The sequence below is a fragment of the Lathamus discolor genome, chromosome 2 (assembly GCF_037157495.1).
Source record: "Lathamus discolor isolate bLatDis1 chromosome 2, bLatDis1.hap1, whole genome shotgun sequence".
Taxonomy (NCBI): domain Eukaryota; kingdom Metazoa; phylum Chordata; class Aves; order Psittaciformes; family Psittacidae; genus Lathamus; species Lathamus discolor.
This window is the reverse complement of record NC_088885.1, coordinates 42,773,085-42,790,252: the sequence shown is the minus strand read 5'-3', so window position 1 is coordinate 42,790,252 and position 17,168 is coordinate 42,773,085. Positions and strand designations below refer to the sequence as shown.

General features: G+C 40.8%; 1 protein-coding gene across 12 annotated transcripts in view; it reads left to right on the top strand.

The window, feature by feature from the left end:
- The window catches only part of ABI1 (abl interactor 1), an 80,772-nt gene that overhangs the window by 22,893 nt on the left and 40,711 nt on the right, over positions 1-17,168 (top strand). For all 12 annotated transcript variants that reach the window (XM_065666614.1, XM_065666610.1, XM_065666618.1 and 9 more), the window contains exon 2: positions 2,586-2,753. In XM_065666614.1, coding sequence (XP_065522686.1) covers positions 2,586-2,753 — 168 coding nt within the window. The remainder of the gene's footprint in view (positions 1-2,585; positions 2,754-17,168) is intronic.

Below are 17,168 nucleotides of genomic sequence, written 5' to 3'. Positions count from 1 at the left end.
CTGTGAACCTTGTAGCTTATATCTTGCGAATGCCAGCAGTTCTAATTAAAAAATGCCAAAGATTGTATGTCAAGTTAGTTCTAATCCAAACTGTTAAACTGCAAACTGAAACTGCCTGAATTATCTGCAAAGCTTGAAAATATTTCTACTCTTAATTCTGCTAGGCCATGGAATATGTTCCACCTCACAACGATGAGCATGTAATCCTGCTGCCAAGCATGTAATCCTGCTGTCAAGCAAGTCATTTGAGCAAATAACTAAAAAGTTGAATGCCTAAGCAAATGAGGGCAAGGCATTTGATCAATAAATCATTAGAGATGAAGAAAAACTCTTTATACACTGAAGTTTTCTCATGTGACAGCACTTGGTAACTGAGTGCTGTGGATTGGTAACCGGTTGGTGTTCAGCCTAGCATTATGTAGTTGAAATTTTGTAGTAAGAAAACTGCTCGGGCAAAGGCTATAGATCTACATGAGTGTATATAAAGTTAGAATCGTGTTGACTGCCACCTTATTGGCTGTGTCTGTTTCATTAAACTTTTTATTTTGGATACCACTGTACCTCCTACCTGTATTTTCATCATTGTCCAGGGCGGTAGAAGTTGTTTCTTTAGGCTGTGGCTCAGTAAGACAGTGTGTTTAAAGGTACTACTGGTGATGGTTTGAAGTTTACAACGCCTCTTTGGAAAGACAGGGTGCTTTGGGAAACTTGCTTCTTGAGCCTTTAATAGTTGTTTTACAGATCCTTCACTACCAAAGTTTGTTTTCTAGAGAAGCAATGTGACTTTTACTGATGTTTTCTGACAGCTAGAAATGTCAATAGCTAGAAATGCCAAGACTCTTTAGGTGAAAGGTAATTTTGTTTGCATTTGGAAATACTAAAAGCTGGAGTTTTGTGTAGTGTGGCCTTAGTACACACAGTAGGTGGTTTATCTTTTGGCAACAGATTGCACTGAACCGTTCCTGCTGTTTTGTATTGTAGAAGGCGTCTGTACGTGAATCAATTTGAAGGATGGCATTAACGGAGTGTTTTAGTAAGTGTCAAAACACTGCTAGGAATGTTAATCATTATGAACAAACTTACTGGACTGGGAGGGAATTCACCCTTGTTTTAAAAAACATTTAAAAGTATCTTAGGATAGCTTATGATACAGTATTTAGGTCGCACTGCGACTTTATAATGTATATGAACAGCTTGCCTTCTGGTTTGCTCCTTGAAGAGAGACAAGAAGGATTCTTTATTACCTGTTGCATCTTTTCATACTTTAATTTAGGGACAGATTTAACACCTGTGGATGCTAAACTAAAATATTGATGTGAAGACATGAGAGGCAGGACTTAAGAATGAGTGCATGGAAACTGGAAAACACAGGGCTTGGTTGAATGCAAACAATTTCTTTTGTTTCCTGCTTAGTATTTTCACTGTTGTATACAATGTGTGTTGAGTGTTATTCAAAGAAATCAATAAAAGTAGAAGTCTAGTGGGAAGGGGCTATTAATATGAACCTTTCCTTTTGGTTGTTGAGATCAACTGACTAGTCTACAAATAAATGGGGAAGAAACTATGCTAACACTGAGTCACTGTGTACTGCACATCTTTCCGTATGCAGTGCACCTTTCTTACAAAGGGAAAAGAGAGTTCTGGAGAGCTGCAGTTTACAAGCTGTGTAAAAGATGAAGTACATGGCCTCCACTGCCAGCTCCCAAGATGTGATACAGGGAGCACCTCAGAGTGGGGAGTGTGTGCATTTTTCAGGTAGAGGTGGTGTTGGTTCCCCCCATGCTGTCAGTGAGAAAGACTTAGTTGTGCTGTGTGATTCAAGTCATGTAAGAAGTTGCTGATGTTGGACAGTAACCTGCCCCCTGACTTTGGGAATAGCACCTCAGGGAATAATACTCAGCACAGACCTTACCTTACTTAGCAAGTGAGTGATCCTTTTCTTATATTTTTGCTCTTTGGGGGGAAGCTGTGCTCTTTCCTTACACCCCAAAATATGTGTGTCTTATCAGTCAATGATGAACTCTGTCAGCTGTCAAGGAAAGCTTTTGTGTGAGGAGGGATAATTTCACAAATACTCCTGTATGCAGCAGCCCTCTGTATGCCATCCTGATGCCCTGCTTATCCTGCTTCTGAACTGTGGCCAGCAGTAATAGCTAGCATAGCTGGAGGGTTGGCTTTGTAGGTAGCATGTGCAGTAGGAGACATCCAACTGTGGGAAAATATTTGTCTGTCTTTAGCTGGCTTTGGCTGTGTGACCTCATAGGAGATGGCAGAAGCTGCGTTTCAGTGGTCCTGGGGAATTGGAGGCTTTTTGGGAAACGAAAGATTAGACAAGCTTTAGAAACACAGCTCCAACAAATCATGATAGTGTTGTTTTTTCTACTGAATGAATTGTTTCTTGGCATGTAATTTTGTTATGGTTAAATTCTTTATCTGCTCATTATTATTGAGAGTTTTTAAAATGCAGATGCAGATAGAGTACTTTGACTGCGCAGTCAGATCTTCTTGATTACAAATTCTTCTAAATATAGGTTGTATTTTTTGTTCCTGGCCTTATGTAAATGTCTTGTTCTTTTGCTTTACAGGCTCCAGATAAAAGGAAAGCATTAGAAGAGACCAAAGCCTACACAACTCAGTCTTTAGCCAGTGTTGCTTATCAGATCAATGCACTGGCCAACAATGTATTACAACTGCTGGACATCCAAGCATCCCAGCTACGGAGGATGGAGTCCTCCATCAACCATATCTCCCAGGTAATCTTTCTCCCTTTGTTTTTAAGAGGACTGACAACACTGGAGCAGGTGTTACGTTGCCTCTTGTATTGCTGAGTTGGATGGTTTATGTTGACTTCTTTGGATTCTCTGAGTAGCATGATAGAAAATGGTAAGGCTTTTTTTTAATACTGTTGGAACTGCTTTGTGACAGAGGTCATGACTGAAATAAAACAGTTCCTTTATCAAGAAGTGCTGGAATTGTATTTGCTTTAAAGCAGGAGTTAATTAAAATTCCAAGATCTGAAGCTGCTGTTGAGGGAGGAGTAGAGAGAGGAGGATCCTGTTCCAGAAGGAAATCCAGTTAGAAGTAGGGTATGAGTGATGGTACTTTAACATTGTAACATATGCAGCAATCTCATTTGTTTTCATACCCCTGCAGGATGTAATGTCATGACCTGTGTGTAGAGGGAGTGGGGTTTATATGTTGCCACTACCTGCTCAAGCCAAACTTGCCAAGGCAATTGGATGAGTGAGCTGACCTGACTTGTACAGTTACTGCAGTGTTGCTAGTGTTGATGCATGGAGGACATGGAAATAGACGATGGGAAAGAACAGGCCTGTCGCTGTGAGTGGCAGTCTGTATTTCCTTAGCTGAAGCTTCACCCTTGCTGGCTGTTGTTGAGGGGAGGCAGCTGCCTGCCTTGTACCTGGTCTATCACTAGTCTGATTGTATGGGAACTCAGCCAAAAAAATAAGTGTGCTGTGTTTAACCTCGAAGTAGTTTATTGCATAATGAGGGGTGTGCCATACTAGTGCCCAGGAAGGGAGGGACATGATCCACTCGGTTACCTCACCCTTACATTGCTGTTCTGAAGTGGGCTTTGGTGGGGTTTTTGAGGGACCAGTGTCCACTCTGTCATATGCTCCTATGGAAATTCGGTTGAATCTTTGCTGGGCTTTCTGTTTGATGTTTGGCTGAGACATTTAATAAACAAATCTTAGAGGATTTAACCTAAGAATTTTCTTCAGTGCAGCCAGTGAATTTAAAACCTTTGTTGGTCAGCGTGTTAGTGGCACACCTTGGACCTAATACTCCAAAGAAAGTGTTTCTTCTAGCCTCTGCTGTTTATCTCCACTTGGGCCCTGCTAACCTCTGTTTACCGTTCTTTTAGAGTAATTGTTGTTTCTAAAAATCTTTGTTAAATGGCAGCACAGTGGTTCACTGAAAGCATGTCAGCAGGGAGAGGATTCCAGTGCATGTAGAAAGGCCCTCCTAGTAACAAACCTTTCTAAAAGGCTTGTCAAGTTAGCAAGTGCTAGGAACTACAGTATTAAAAGCTGCAGCAAGTATTTAAAAAGCATCTGCCACTGAAACAGGGAAGTAGGAGGAAGTACAGGTGCTGTAGATAACTTTCTTGTTTTATTAAGTATTCAGAGATTTCTTAATTCTAGTATTACGATGACCTCTGAAGAAATGACTGTATAAAGGACTGAACCTACAGACTTGGGAAAACACTGGATGTGCTTTAATACTGAGCACATCTTTTCTTAGGCGTTTCAGAGCAACAGTGTGTGTATGTAGCAATTATTGTTAAGTTCTCATTGGCCCACTGATATGACTAACCATGGAAAAAGCCGAAATGCTTGATAGTAGCACAAAAGGTGTTAACCCTCTGTACTGTTTGCTGCTTGAATTGGAGGCGCTATGCTGAAAGCTATTGAGTCACCTGATACATGAACTGTTTGCTAAAGACTGTGAACAATCAGTGCTTTGTAGAGCTTTTGAGGAGTGCTTAGCAAGGTCACTTGCTTGTAGTTTCTGTCCTGGTTGGTCTGTCCTGAAACTAATCCTTGCTTATAAATGAACCTCTGCAGACTAATTTTGTAGAATTAAACTGGATACAGATAATGCACGCATACCAGCTCAGCTATTTGCTTTGAAATGTTTCTGCTCAGATGCTTCAACTGCTTATCTTAAATCTGTTGTGCAGTTGCTTTGATAGACTGTTTCTAAATTCTCCGGTCTCCAGAGTGTCTTTCTCATGCTTGTATCAGTTATGAATATTTTTAATGCTATTAAAGTATGGGAATGAACATATTCTCAAAATGAAATTCTTCCCTATAAAAGTATTGCATAGAAGCACAGATCTGAGGCATTGTCAGTCAGTGATTCTGTTCTGGGTTTTGTGAGATAGATATTTTTGCAATGAGATACAATTTGATAGGTTTTTTTTTTTTGTTAAAAAATACCTTTCTTCTTTCTGTGGAAGAAAATCCTGTGCATCCTGTTCTGGCCTTCAGGCAGTTGCTGTTCCCCTACTGCGTTTCAGTTCTCCATGTGCATTTTCCAGAATATCTCTATGCTGAATGGCTGGATAGCTAATCTTCATTAGTAACCACTCAGGTATTTTTTCTAGCTATGTACCTTCTTCATTGGAAAAAGCACTCATGAAAAGTTAGGTGACGGAGTGTTGTGTTGAAGTCTTGTTGCTGGATTTTAATTTTACAGAGGGAAAGTTTACTTTTATAGGAAAAAATTAATTCAACTTTGGCTTGTCATTGAAAGCAAACAGAGGTTTCACATGAGTAATCACACTGCGGTGAGAGAGTGCTGTTCTGGGCACATGGAGGCAGTGAACAGCTCCAGGAATGGTTTTCACGTAGCAACTAAAGCAAAAGCATGTCTAGCTGCATCTGTATTTCTGTAGTCATAGTTGTCTTTCAGCTGTAATGTGTGGGTCTGGAGTGACCTACCACATAATTATTTAGTACATCAGATACACAGAGCTGTGCACATACAGCTCAGCTCTTTGGTTTAAACCCTTGATACTGACTTTGAGCTTTGCTAAGCTGACTTGACTTACCAAGCTGCTCTGATGTGCCAGAGGAGAGACTTGTTCACCATCCTGGTGGAGTTTGCAAACACTTCATGTGTACTCATTGGTTAGGCAAGATCTGGACAGAAGAAAGGGGGGTGGGAAAGATGTCAGTGCTATCATCTGGATCAGTGTGAGCATCAAGGCTTCACTAAAGGCATTAAGGTTAGCAAATGTGATGCCCATCTATACAAGAAGAGCTGGAAGGAAGATCCAGGGATCCAGACTGCAGGCCTGTCAGCCTGATCTTGATGCAGGGAAGGTTATGGAACGGGTCATCCTAACTGCCATCATGCAGTGTGTACAGGACAACCAGGTGATCAGGCTCAGTCAGCATGGGTTTATGAAAGGCAGGTCCTGCTGGAGGGAAAGGCTGTGGGTCTTGTCTACCTAGACTTTAGTAAAAACTTTCGTACTGATTTCCCACAGCATTCTTCTGGAGAAACTGGCTGCTCATGGCTTGGACAGGTGTACTCTTTACTGGTTGAAAACTGGGTGGATGGCTGGGCCCAAAGAGTGATGGTGAATGGAGTTCAGGTCCCTCGTTGCAAGGAAGCCATTGAGGTGCTTGAGCAGGTCCAGAGAAGGGCACCGAAGCTGGTGAAGGGCCTGGGCCACAAGTGCTATGAGAAGTCGCTGAGGGAACTGGGGTTGTTCAGCCTGGAGAAAAGGAGGTTCAGGGGAGACATTATCGTTCTCTACAGCTGCCTGAAAGGAGGTTGGAGGGAGGTGGGTGTTGGTCTCTTTTTCCAAGTAATAGAACAAGAGGAAATGGCCTGAAGTTGTGTCAAGGGAGGTTTAGGAAAAACATTAGGAAAAATCTTTTCACTGGAAGAGTTATCCAGCATTGGAACAGGCTGCTTGGGGAAATGGTGGAGTCACCATCCCTGGAGGTATTTAAAAGATGGTAGACATGATGCTCAGGATCATGGTTTAAAGGTGAACTTGGCAGTGCTGGGTTAATGCTTGGACTCAACCTTATAGGTCTTTTCCAACCTAAACAATTCTTATGCTATATATATCCCTGTATGAATGCATGGCCTGGGCAGTGACAGGGGACAGGAGAAGCTGAGGGTCAGCCTCCTGTGGAAGACACCAAGAAGGACCTTGGACTTTGAGGTAGGGAAGGAATGAAGACCTTAACATTCAGCGTATGATATTCCTTGTTGTTTAAACTTTGGTTGTTCATTCGTGCCATTCTTCCATGAGTTCCTGAGCCAGGGATTTGATTCTTTAAACAATAAAATTAAAAATCCTCTTGTATCTCTCTATTCTGAAAATCGGTGTCTTTTAGTAGAGGAGTTAACAATTCAGCTCTTCATAGCTTGAATATTTGACAAGGGAAAACTGCTTTTCTAGAAATTTGGGCCTGTGTTCTTTTGCTCTTTTGATTAACTGTTTCTTGGTTGTTCTCCTCTCTTCCCCATCTCCTCTTGGAAATGAGAGCTGAATTAAACATGTACTTTCAGATAAATTTTTTGCTGCTTCACTTTCACAAACTTGGAAAATGAAGATGCGGCAGCCAGATTTGTCAGAGGAGGAAGAGGTTGACAGGGACATTCTTGTTTACTGTGTCAAAACTGAAAAATGCAACAGATCAGTGCTCACATTTATGTCGGAGCAGCTGCAGTACTGGGTGTAGCAACTAGTCCTTTTTTCCTGGACATAAACAGTTTTTAAATAGCTCAGTGTTTAAATCCCTGCCTCTTGAAGCATGAAGCAATAGACTTCTTTTTCAGAAATGATGATTTGCACTAGGAAGCACTGCACCCCTTAAAACATTCAGTGTTAAGATTTTCTTCTGCATCTGAAGCTCTTCTCTAATGTGAAATAGGGACTATTACAAAATAAAGTGTTCTGAAAGCATAACTTGGGGGGGGGGGGGGCGGGGAAGGGAAGTGCATCTTTTGTCACCATTAAAGGTTAGAAGCATTTAGAACTAAAAAAAAAAAAAAAAAAAGAAAAAGAAGAAAATATCCCTGAATTAGTTTAGAAGAGTCTTACCTGTCACCATTCATGTCTAAATCATTCCATGTGTAATTCAAATACATCATGCAAGCAGGAAGGCATATGCCTTCTGTTTCTATGGTGTGGTTGTCTTAAAGTCAGGCCATGCATGCAGATACACATGCGATACCTTTTCTCATAGGACTTCTGAATCTTAGAGCTGTAGCCTGTGTTGAATCACACCTATGCACCATACCCATCCCCAAATACTAAGGGCTTTTCCATTAGGTGAGCAACCAGTCAGGACTGATGTGGGTTGGGTTTCAGAGAAGCTCTACTGAAGGTGTTCTGGGGCTTGAAGGGGTGAGCTACTTAACAGCAAGTTGAGAAGAGTAACTGGTGTTTGATGCCAGTGATGAAGAGCATAATAAAGAGTTACGTGCTCGGCAGGTTTCTGATGTTTGACGAGGCATGAGGTAGTGTGGGGATTTTTCATCTTCAATTTGTGAGAAAGAGCTTTCTCTGAGTGTGCACATCTGTTCTTTGTATTAATGTGGTACTGCATTCATGAATTATGGTACATGTTCACAACACAGTTCATATTCATATTTGAAAGCCAAGATGTAGAAAGAGGATAGGAATTGTGACAAATCATCTGCTGATGAATGTGGGTGGTCATGCCTAGGACCATGAGCAATTATGTGCTTTCGTGTACTTATGGATGGGTAACAAAAGACCTCTCCACATCCTCTTGGTGATGACTGCTTCTAAAAGACAGCTGTCCAGCTACTTTTATCCTGAAGTTGCTTCTTTAAATAGAAGAAGATGCTTAAAAGTCTGATCTTGTTCTCTGGCATGCTGGACGAAAGGACTGTTAACTGGAAAGAAAATTAGTCAGAAGTAGCACGTGGTTGATGGCTGCTAATAAGCAGGGCCAGTACTGGAGTCCACACTGTTCAGAATATTCTCTGGAGACCATTCAGGATATAAAGCATGTCCTCAGCAAATCTGAGGATAACCCTAAATTAGGAAAGGTGATTCATATGCCGCATAACAGAGCTTCAGTGCAGAGGAACCTTAATAAACTTGAAGATGGAGCCAGCAAAAACCTTGGGAAACTGGGCAAGGTGCAAAGCCTTACACCTGAGGTGGAATAAAACCCCATGCATTTGTATGTGCTGGAAGGTGACTGTGTGAGTAGCCATCCTGCTGAAAAGGAGTTGGTGTGATGGTGGATGCTGTGCTGAACACGAGCCAACAGCACAAGGCCATCTGAGTAAGCAAAATAGTACGGCAAGGCTGTGTTGGGAAAAGTGTGGCTGGCAGATGAATGGCAGTGATTATCATCAGCTCTGCAGTGATGAGTCTTCACCAGCAGTGCTGTATCAGTCAAGGGGGGTGTGTGTGTGTCACCCCTGCCTTATTCAGGGGTGTTCTAGGAAACTGGAGTTAGTTATCAGAGAAAGATACTGAGATTTCATGGGCATGGAGCATGCAGCTAGCAAGGAGAGGTTGGGGTATCTGCTTGTTTAGTCTGACAAAGAAGAAGCAAAGTGGTGACATTAATGGTAGCCTACAAATAGTTAAGCCTCTTAAGACTGTCTTTGCAGTTAGTCTTTCTATTGATAGTGGCAGTGTACAGTTGAACAGTTAGTCACAAGTTGAAGCTCTGCAGGTTAGTACATGGAATTGGAAAAATCCTTTTTATTTTGGAGTGTGGTGCAGCACTGGAACTGGTTCCCCTCTAGCATGACTCTTCTTGGTGTTACACTGCAGTAGCTGGATATATCCTAAAAGCTGCCTTTGTGTCCTTGCAAGGTACATCATAAACTATAGGAGCTATATGGTGAGAGGGAGATAGTTACAAAGGGGAGAAACTGCCACTCCATGTCTACAGATCCTTGTAAGGCTCACTTTTTTAATACAAACTTTTCTTTCCGTGTGTCCAGCAGTGTGTGAAGAGACCAAGTGTTTCTGCAGGAGCTAGAGCTTCATCTAATGTTGTATGCATTAGAAAGGTTGTGTCTTCTCTCTGGTTCTCTTGGACTGCCCTTGCTTGTCAGTAGACACAAATATTCTAAATATGGTGAGGAAACTTGCACCTTTTGTTCAGCTTAACTATGCCTTGGGTGATGTTCCCTCTCCTAATAATGTGCTGACATTTATCTCTGTGGCCTTTGCTTCACATCCTGCTCTTCCTGTGCTCTATGATAGAGGTCAAGGCTCCAAGAAGTTATCCTGTGCTTGCTCTGGTTATTTGTCTGCTTAGGAGAGTTGTTAACTTTGTACATGTCAGCTTCTACATGATAGGTATGCATTGCTCAGAATGTAGTATGATGTGTAAGGGTTGCCTTGTCAGCTGTTGAGAAATTCTCTTCATGACCACAAATGAATACACATGGGATCTGTCTATAAAGCCTGTGCAGTTTAGCTGATGCAGTCAAAAAAATTAGTTATGTACACCTATGAGAGAGCAACCACAACTGTCAGCCTTGCTGTGATGGAGAAGGGCAGTTGCTTTGATGGAGAAGAAGAAACTGAGCCAGAAACTTTTGTTTCCTGTCGTTCTCTCTGCCTTCCTCCTCCTTTTCTTTTATTGTGAATACAGGGTTTGAACATGGTTTTAGGGAATGGGGAACTTGCTAATGTTAATAGTCATTGACTGTAATGAGTTCCTTCATATGCTGATTCCTATTCCACAGTCTGGTAAGACGGGCAGTCTGAATGGTAGTTTTCAATGTGTTTTAGACCATTAAAACTGCCTTTCTGCTGAATGGGTATTTGGCCATAAGCTCTGGATACCTCATTAAATACTAAATTAAGAGGCCTTATGCAGCGTCATTGTTTTTTTTTGAAATCAAAGCCAAAAATTTCAAGGCTGTGAACATTACTTTGAAAGGCCTTTTTGATAATTTTGTGCAATAAATGAGTCAAGGGTGTTGGTGCAGTCTGTCTTCTTTTAATGAAAATCTCTCGTATCTGAAAGATACACCACATAAATGAAATGCGTCACTGACCTGCTGTAAAGCCACATATTGGACTTTTTGGCATCTTTTTTTTTTTTTCAGATGCATCTGATTAGACTGTTGCCTGAAATTAATTTTCCTTCTATTCCATCAGTTTTCACATATGAATAGCTCCTGTTTTACACTGAATAGAGGTTTTCTTATCTCTGTTGATGTTTCAGTCACATAAGGGCAAAGCAAAAAGGAAATGCAGCATATGATGTGATGGATATAAGAATGTTGTGTCTAGCACAACAGCAGGTAACCAGCTATCAAAGCATTAGGTCGCTCGCTGTATCTGTACTATGCAGTGCAGCTTTTTGGGATGTTGGTTTTCATGGTAGCTGCGTAGTGTTATGCTTGAGCTGACCTTATTTGGGGAAAAGGAGGGAAAAAGCAACTGCAAGAAACTTACTGTGGATAAGATAAGTCTTGGTTGTACTGCATCACTGAAACTACATCTCTCCATAATTTGCCACTCCAGCACATCAGCACGTGCATCTGGGTGCTTGTTGCTGGACTTTTTGTCCTGTTCAGAAGGGAGTTGCTTAGTGTTTTCTGCTGGCTAGTTTTATTATGGGGCACATAAATGCTTAGTTAATGTTGATCTGCAGATGGAAAACCAAGAATTGATTCATACGTTTTGTAAGCCAGCAGTAACATTCTACCACTTTCTATACTGCTGCTGGTTTGCCTTTAAGCTTTCTACTAGCAGCCTTTTGGGGCCTATTGCTGTCTGTTATGCATGTCTTGTAAAAGCCCCCTTGCAGGTTATATATATACCTGGTGAACAGACTCTTTAATTAGTTTATGGGAAGTGTATGAATGACTTACCAGCCCTTCTAAAGCTGGGACAGCTTGTGTTTTATTGTAACTTTGAAAAAGAGTGTATGAAGTGTGGAAATCTATCTAGCTGTGTTAACCATAGTGAAAACTTGTCACATGTCTGCTGTGCTCCTGCATATGTCCCTTCCCCGACATCACCTGGGACAGTATAACCTCTGCATCACAGGGGCAGTTGCAGAGCACAAAGTGAAAACTTCTTATTGTAATGGAAAAAAGCATGTGTGAAATTGTATTTAACTGATACAATTTATGGCGAAACACCTAACTAGAAATAGGTGGCCATGAGTATTATTTTTTCAGAACTGCTTATTTCACTAGAGAATGTTGATTCTTAACTGACCCTGCTGCTAGTGCTGTCACAGAAAGGGTATTGTGGTGGGAATGGTAGTTTGCTTGGTTAAGAGCTGCACTCTGTCTAGGGTTTTTCTTTCTTGAGAAAGATCTGAATGTGTTTTGGAGCAGCACAGTTAGAGTGACAGCTAGTGGAGGCCATGGTTCACTTTTCCAGTCGTTCCCATTTGGAGTGCTGGCTGTACGTGTTGAAGTAAACACCATTAAAGTATGTCTGCCTCTTCCTGAATTTCAGAAAATAGATTAGAATGGAAAGCAACAGCTTTTTTAATGTTCATTCCTGGTTCCAGCAAATAGTTATTTCATAATTTTGCCTAATACTGCGCTTAGTTATATCTTAAGGGCATGAATATTTAAGTAGTACATGACCATAGCATCGTGTTTGCTTCCTCTTTGAGAATTTGCTAGACAGCTATGACTCATTTCCTGAACACAGCCTTGTATGAACGCTAATGTACAGTGGCTCTGATAGCTTCACCTGTTTGTGCCTCAGTGAGGTCCTGTGATTGTTATTTACAATGGATCCATCAGTACAATTCCGTATGGTGTCACATAGGGGTTGAAGCATAGCTTGCTATTTCTTTAACTGGCTTCTCTGTTCCTTTCTTGCAAGAGAAAAATAATATCTTGTCAACCTGATCTTGTCATGCTACTTCAAATTCCTGTATGTGGCAAAACCAGGAGCAACAAGGGTGTAATTAAAACCTATCAAGCTTCTATATAAAATAAGAACAAGTAGAATGGGAACCTTAGATTTAAAATGGGTTGTGATGGAAATAATAAAATGTATCATTGCTTCAGGAAAGGTCAGTTGGACCATCTTTTGAAAATACAAGAACAAGGAAATACTGAGTAATGACTATAAAGCTTGATTTGATCATAGGAAGTTCTGCTTTCTTGCCAAACTTGGTGTTATATGGGATTGATTTTTCTTCTTTTTAAGTTATACTTTTGAACTGTGCTCAAAACTAGGCTGTATAAGGTTGCAGGATAAGCCTTGAAACCACAAATCAACCTTTAGCTGACTGGAAAGGGGATAAATGTAATCTTTTGAGAAGCTGATCCTTTTTTGTCCATTTATAGGATTTTTTTCTTACTTGTGTTGTTAAGTATTGGGCAAGATGCAGCAATGGCCAGATGTACTATAGGACTAAGAGATGAGCTGTACTGTGGATAAGTCTTGTCTCCTAAACCGGGGTGGAAGAGGTGTTACTGGAGTTCTTGAGCAGTGTACGTATTTTTGCTCCCTAATAGCTGATAGGTAATGTATGGTAAGCTGGTAACATGCCAGCTCACATGGACTAGAAGATTGTTTATTTCTCTTTATTAGAAGCAATTCAAGTACTACTTAAACTTGGATGGTTTGTTTTCTTAAAAAAACCCAAACCATTTAGCTTGAAATTATGCAGTTGATCTGCATGTGCATCTTGGCAAATGAAACATGGTGTTTGGGAGCGGCTGAAAGGTAGAAACATTTTATTCTAGTGCTCCACCTCAGGGTACTTCTTGCCTATGGTGGTGATGAGTGAGATGCTGAAATAAATGAGGACAGGCTCCATTTGGGAGGTGAAACCTGTAAGTCATACCAGAAATGTGCTATCTTCATGTAGTTATGGGTCCTGAAGGTAAAGAGAGAAGTTCAGTCAAGTGGTCTGAAACATATTAGACTCTCAGCTATCTAATCTCTTAACCTGTGCCACTGTTTGGATTTAGTTTCCTCATACACCCTAAACCTTATGTTAAAAAGCAGCACTGACAAGGTTATAAGCCTGTAAGCTGATAGCAGCTAGACCATGCTTTATTTTATTCCTCTCTGCCTGCTGAGGATGGTCTGTCACCACTTACATACCAGTTTTAGTCTCCTGAATTGATGTATAATTAAGCATATCTGTTTCAGTGTTGTGTGAATGGTGTTCGTCCATGTGACCTATAGACATGTCTGTTAGTGTCTTATTTTGACAGTAGCATGAGAACTGGCCACAGAAGTGCTTATCCTTTATATATTACAGCTTTGAAGCATCCTTAATGTAGTGGTAGCATTTGGTGCTACTCTGACATCTGGATGCTAAAAACAGAGGACAGAAGTTCTGGGGGTGTTCATGGTGTTTTGGCTAAACTAATGTGTCTTTTCCTTTTCCTAGTACAGGCTGAGGCACATAAACTAATAATGAAACTTCAGGAAGTGGGGGATGGTTTCCGTAAGCTCTCACTGGGAGAAATTCAAGTTCAGTTGCTTGGGATTTTGCTGCTTTAAACATTCTTCCTGCAGTGCAGCATGCCTCTTGGCTGGCAGATAGACTGCCAAGCTTCAATGCAAGTTAACTTTCTTCTTTCTAGACCTCTAGACCTGGGAGCCAAAGGTGCTCTATGGGACCACAGCTCCAAGTTACTTGCATCTTATTTTCAACGCAGCATCTTCACGAAACTGTATTTCTCTAGGCTGCATTAAATGTGTAGTCCTTTGGTCAAAGCAGAAACTCTTCAGAGATGGTCTCTCCTAGTTGCTGGTTGAATTACTTGGAATAAATGTATTTAACACATTTCTTCTTTTGGAAATCATTTGAAAACTTGTTTTTTAAAGACTGTTTTCCGCATGAAATTTTTGCTGGAAATAAGATTGAGAGAATGTCATTATTGGATAATGACAGGTCACTTTGTTCAGTAATGTTTAAAAGCATCAGCTGATCAGTAGACACAGAATAAAGATGATGTGTGGCTTTTTTTTTTTTTGTAAATGCATTTTTAGAAAGCAGAGGTTGTGCAAACAATTACATGACTTAAGCAAACATCCTGGAAAAACAGATTGTGAGCTGTCTGCAGATCTTATTCAAATAAAGATACTTTTCCTGTGTGCTCTTCCTTTCCTGCCCATTTGCCTAGATTTCTTCATAGTGGTAGTTCTTAAAACAAATGCATAGTTGTTGATTACATTAGCTATATACTTCTGGGAGTAAACACTGTCTCTGTATTGCTGAATGGATATACACAAATCCAAAAAGTACATTGACCTCACTGAGGAAAAACAAGCTTTACCAAAGCAGTGGAGAGGAGGCAGGCCACAGAAGTTTGAACAGCTGTCTTTGTACTCCATTAAATTGTGTCCTGACATACCTCTTTATCGCTCTGGGAGGCATTTTACTCCTCACCAGCTCCACTCTCCCTGATGGAGGTAACTGTAGCAATATACTGATCCCAAGCCACTTCCCTGTGCAATCAGGTTTATTGTGAAAGTCTAGTAACTCTTCAGTGTGTCTTTAGCTGTTCACTCTTGCAAAGGTCAGTGGGAAGTCATGCAAGAGTCATGGTGGTTCAGAGTCTTGTAATCCACCATGGTGTTTTGAAGAGCATCTTTACCAAGGCATCAGTGTCCCTTCCTCAGCTTTAAACATTTGTCAGTATTTGTATAGTGTATATGGAACTTTTGCCTAAAGTGACATTAAGAGATGGCCAGTCTCGTGGATGGGTTTTTTTTTTTTTTTTTTTTTATTTTTATTTTTTCCCTGCCATTCTTTTGTGCCAGTGTTTTGCTCTCTGCCCCTTGCCCTGGATTTGCAGGCTTAATTATCCTGGATGCAAAGTCTAGAAAACTACAGACCTTTACCTGCTTCTTTCTACGGGCTTCTTCGTGTGTGTCACCCCCAATGGCTTATGCTCCTCTTCTCACTAAGCATTTGCAATCAGGTTTAATCATTATGCTAATAGCTGCACAGTGGAAATGTCTAATTTCTGAACACATGATCAGTGTGACTAATGAATTTACTGCAATGGTAATGGGATAATGCATTCAGCAGAAGGGACATAGTGATGTCCTCTCTGTGCTACGCACAAGACTTTTGTTCCTGACTTGTACTGCCTTTTAGCCTGTCATCAGGCTGGAACATTTGTGTTCAAGTGCACTTTCACAGGATGGAGCCAAGAACTCGCTGTTGGGTGCATGCACATACAAGTCTGAGGTGGCCCTGGAGGAGGGTTGCCTGCTGTCATAGTTTCTTCTTGGACCAATGTCTTCTGCCAGAGTGCTCAGCTTTAGCCTGGAAAAGTTTTGACTGGAGAAGGCAGTGGCTCACTACAGACTGAGTTCTGCTAGGACTGTTGAGGCTGTGTGAATGTTCCCAGCAGATATACTTGCAGTATTTCATATCAGTCATGGCTGAGAGTAGGAGGCTAAGGGAAATCCCTTTACAGAAACAATGTGCAACTTCCTGTTCTAGTTGTATGTGGAAATTGAAATGGCAATGGACAAGTAGAGCAGCCTTAGCAGTTCCATCTCTGCCCTGTCTGTTCCTCCCCACTCTGTTAAATGGGTAAATGTCATACATGCTTGTGATTTCGTTGTCTGTCTTCTGCTTTTACTTAATGTGTTCCAAATCACACAAAGTCTGTATGACTCAGTCCAAAATAGTAACACAGTCTTAGGAAATGTGTGAGGGTGTTTTTGTTAACTCTTTTTTTTTCTCCTTTTTTTTTTTTTTTTTTTTTTTTTTTTTTTAGAATATCTTAATAGGCTTCCTTGTGCAATGCTGTGGAAACTGATTTCAGAAGTTTGAGTGAAGTTTGTGATGCTCATAAATAAGCTTGTCCTCTGTACCTTCAGAACAGATAGCTGGTTAATGAAGGGGGTTTGAGTAATGGGGGACTGTGTGGAGAGAGAGTTGAACTGTCTTGTTCTTTGTTTTTGAAAACAAAAGTGAGGAGTTTGTCAGATCCTAGTTAAAAATGTTTATTAAAGAGACAAGAGCTCTATATACAAAAGGTACTAGTATGGATAGTAAGTTAATTGCAGAGCAGAATAATTATGTTGAAAACTTTTAAGGGGGATCTATAGTGACCAAAGTTTGCTCCTGCTATCTTATTTTACTGATAAGACTCAGTGGCAATGGGGATAATAGGAAAAAACTGGCCACTGCTGGTCACCTTCCTGTGTGTTGTAACACGGTTGTTTGCCGTAGAGACTTGCTTGCTTTGTACAAAATTTGCTTGAAAAAAATCCGTAACTTGACTAGTTCTGTTCTGGAGAAAATGCAATCTTCAATCTTCAACATTTAGGAACCAAGCGAAAAAAACAATCTCATGTGTAGTAAGCTGTTTGTGACACTTAGTGAGAAGGGTTTGTGGTGTAGGTAATACAGCCGGTAGCCATCTGATGGCTATGTAATTAATATTCAGCAGTTACTCTCAATGTGGTGCAGGCCCAGCTGAAAACCAGCAGGTTTCCTACTAGCTTGTATCACTGCCATCAAATGGGATACAATCAAAGCAATATAGAAATAACATGGTGCCTTGGATGGTTTGTAGTCAAAACTATGTTGGCAGGTGGCTAAAGGATACTCGGTGTCATTTCCACATACACTGTCCGTGTTTTATGTGTTAAGATAGCAGTCCGTCCCAGGATTATCAGTCTTAGATTTATGTGGAGAAGAGGGTGCTTG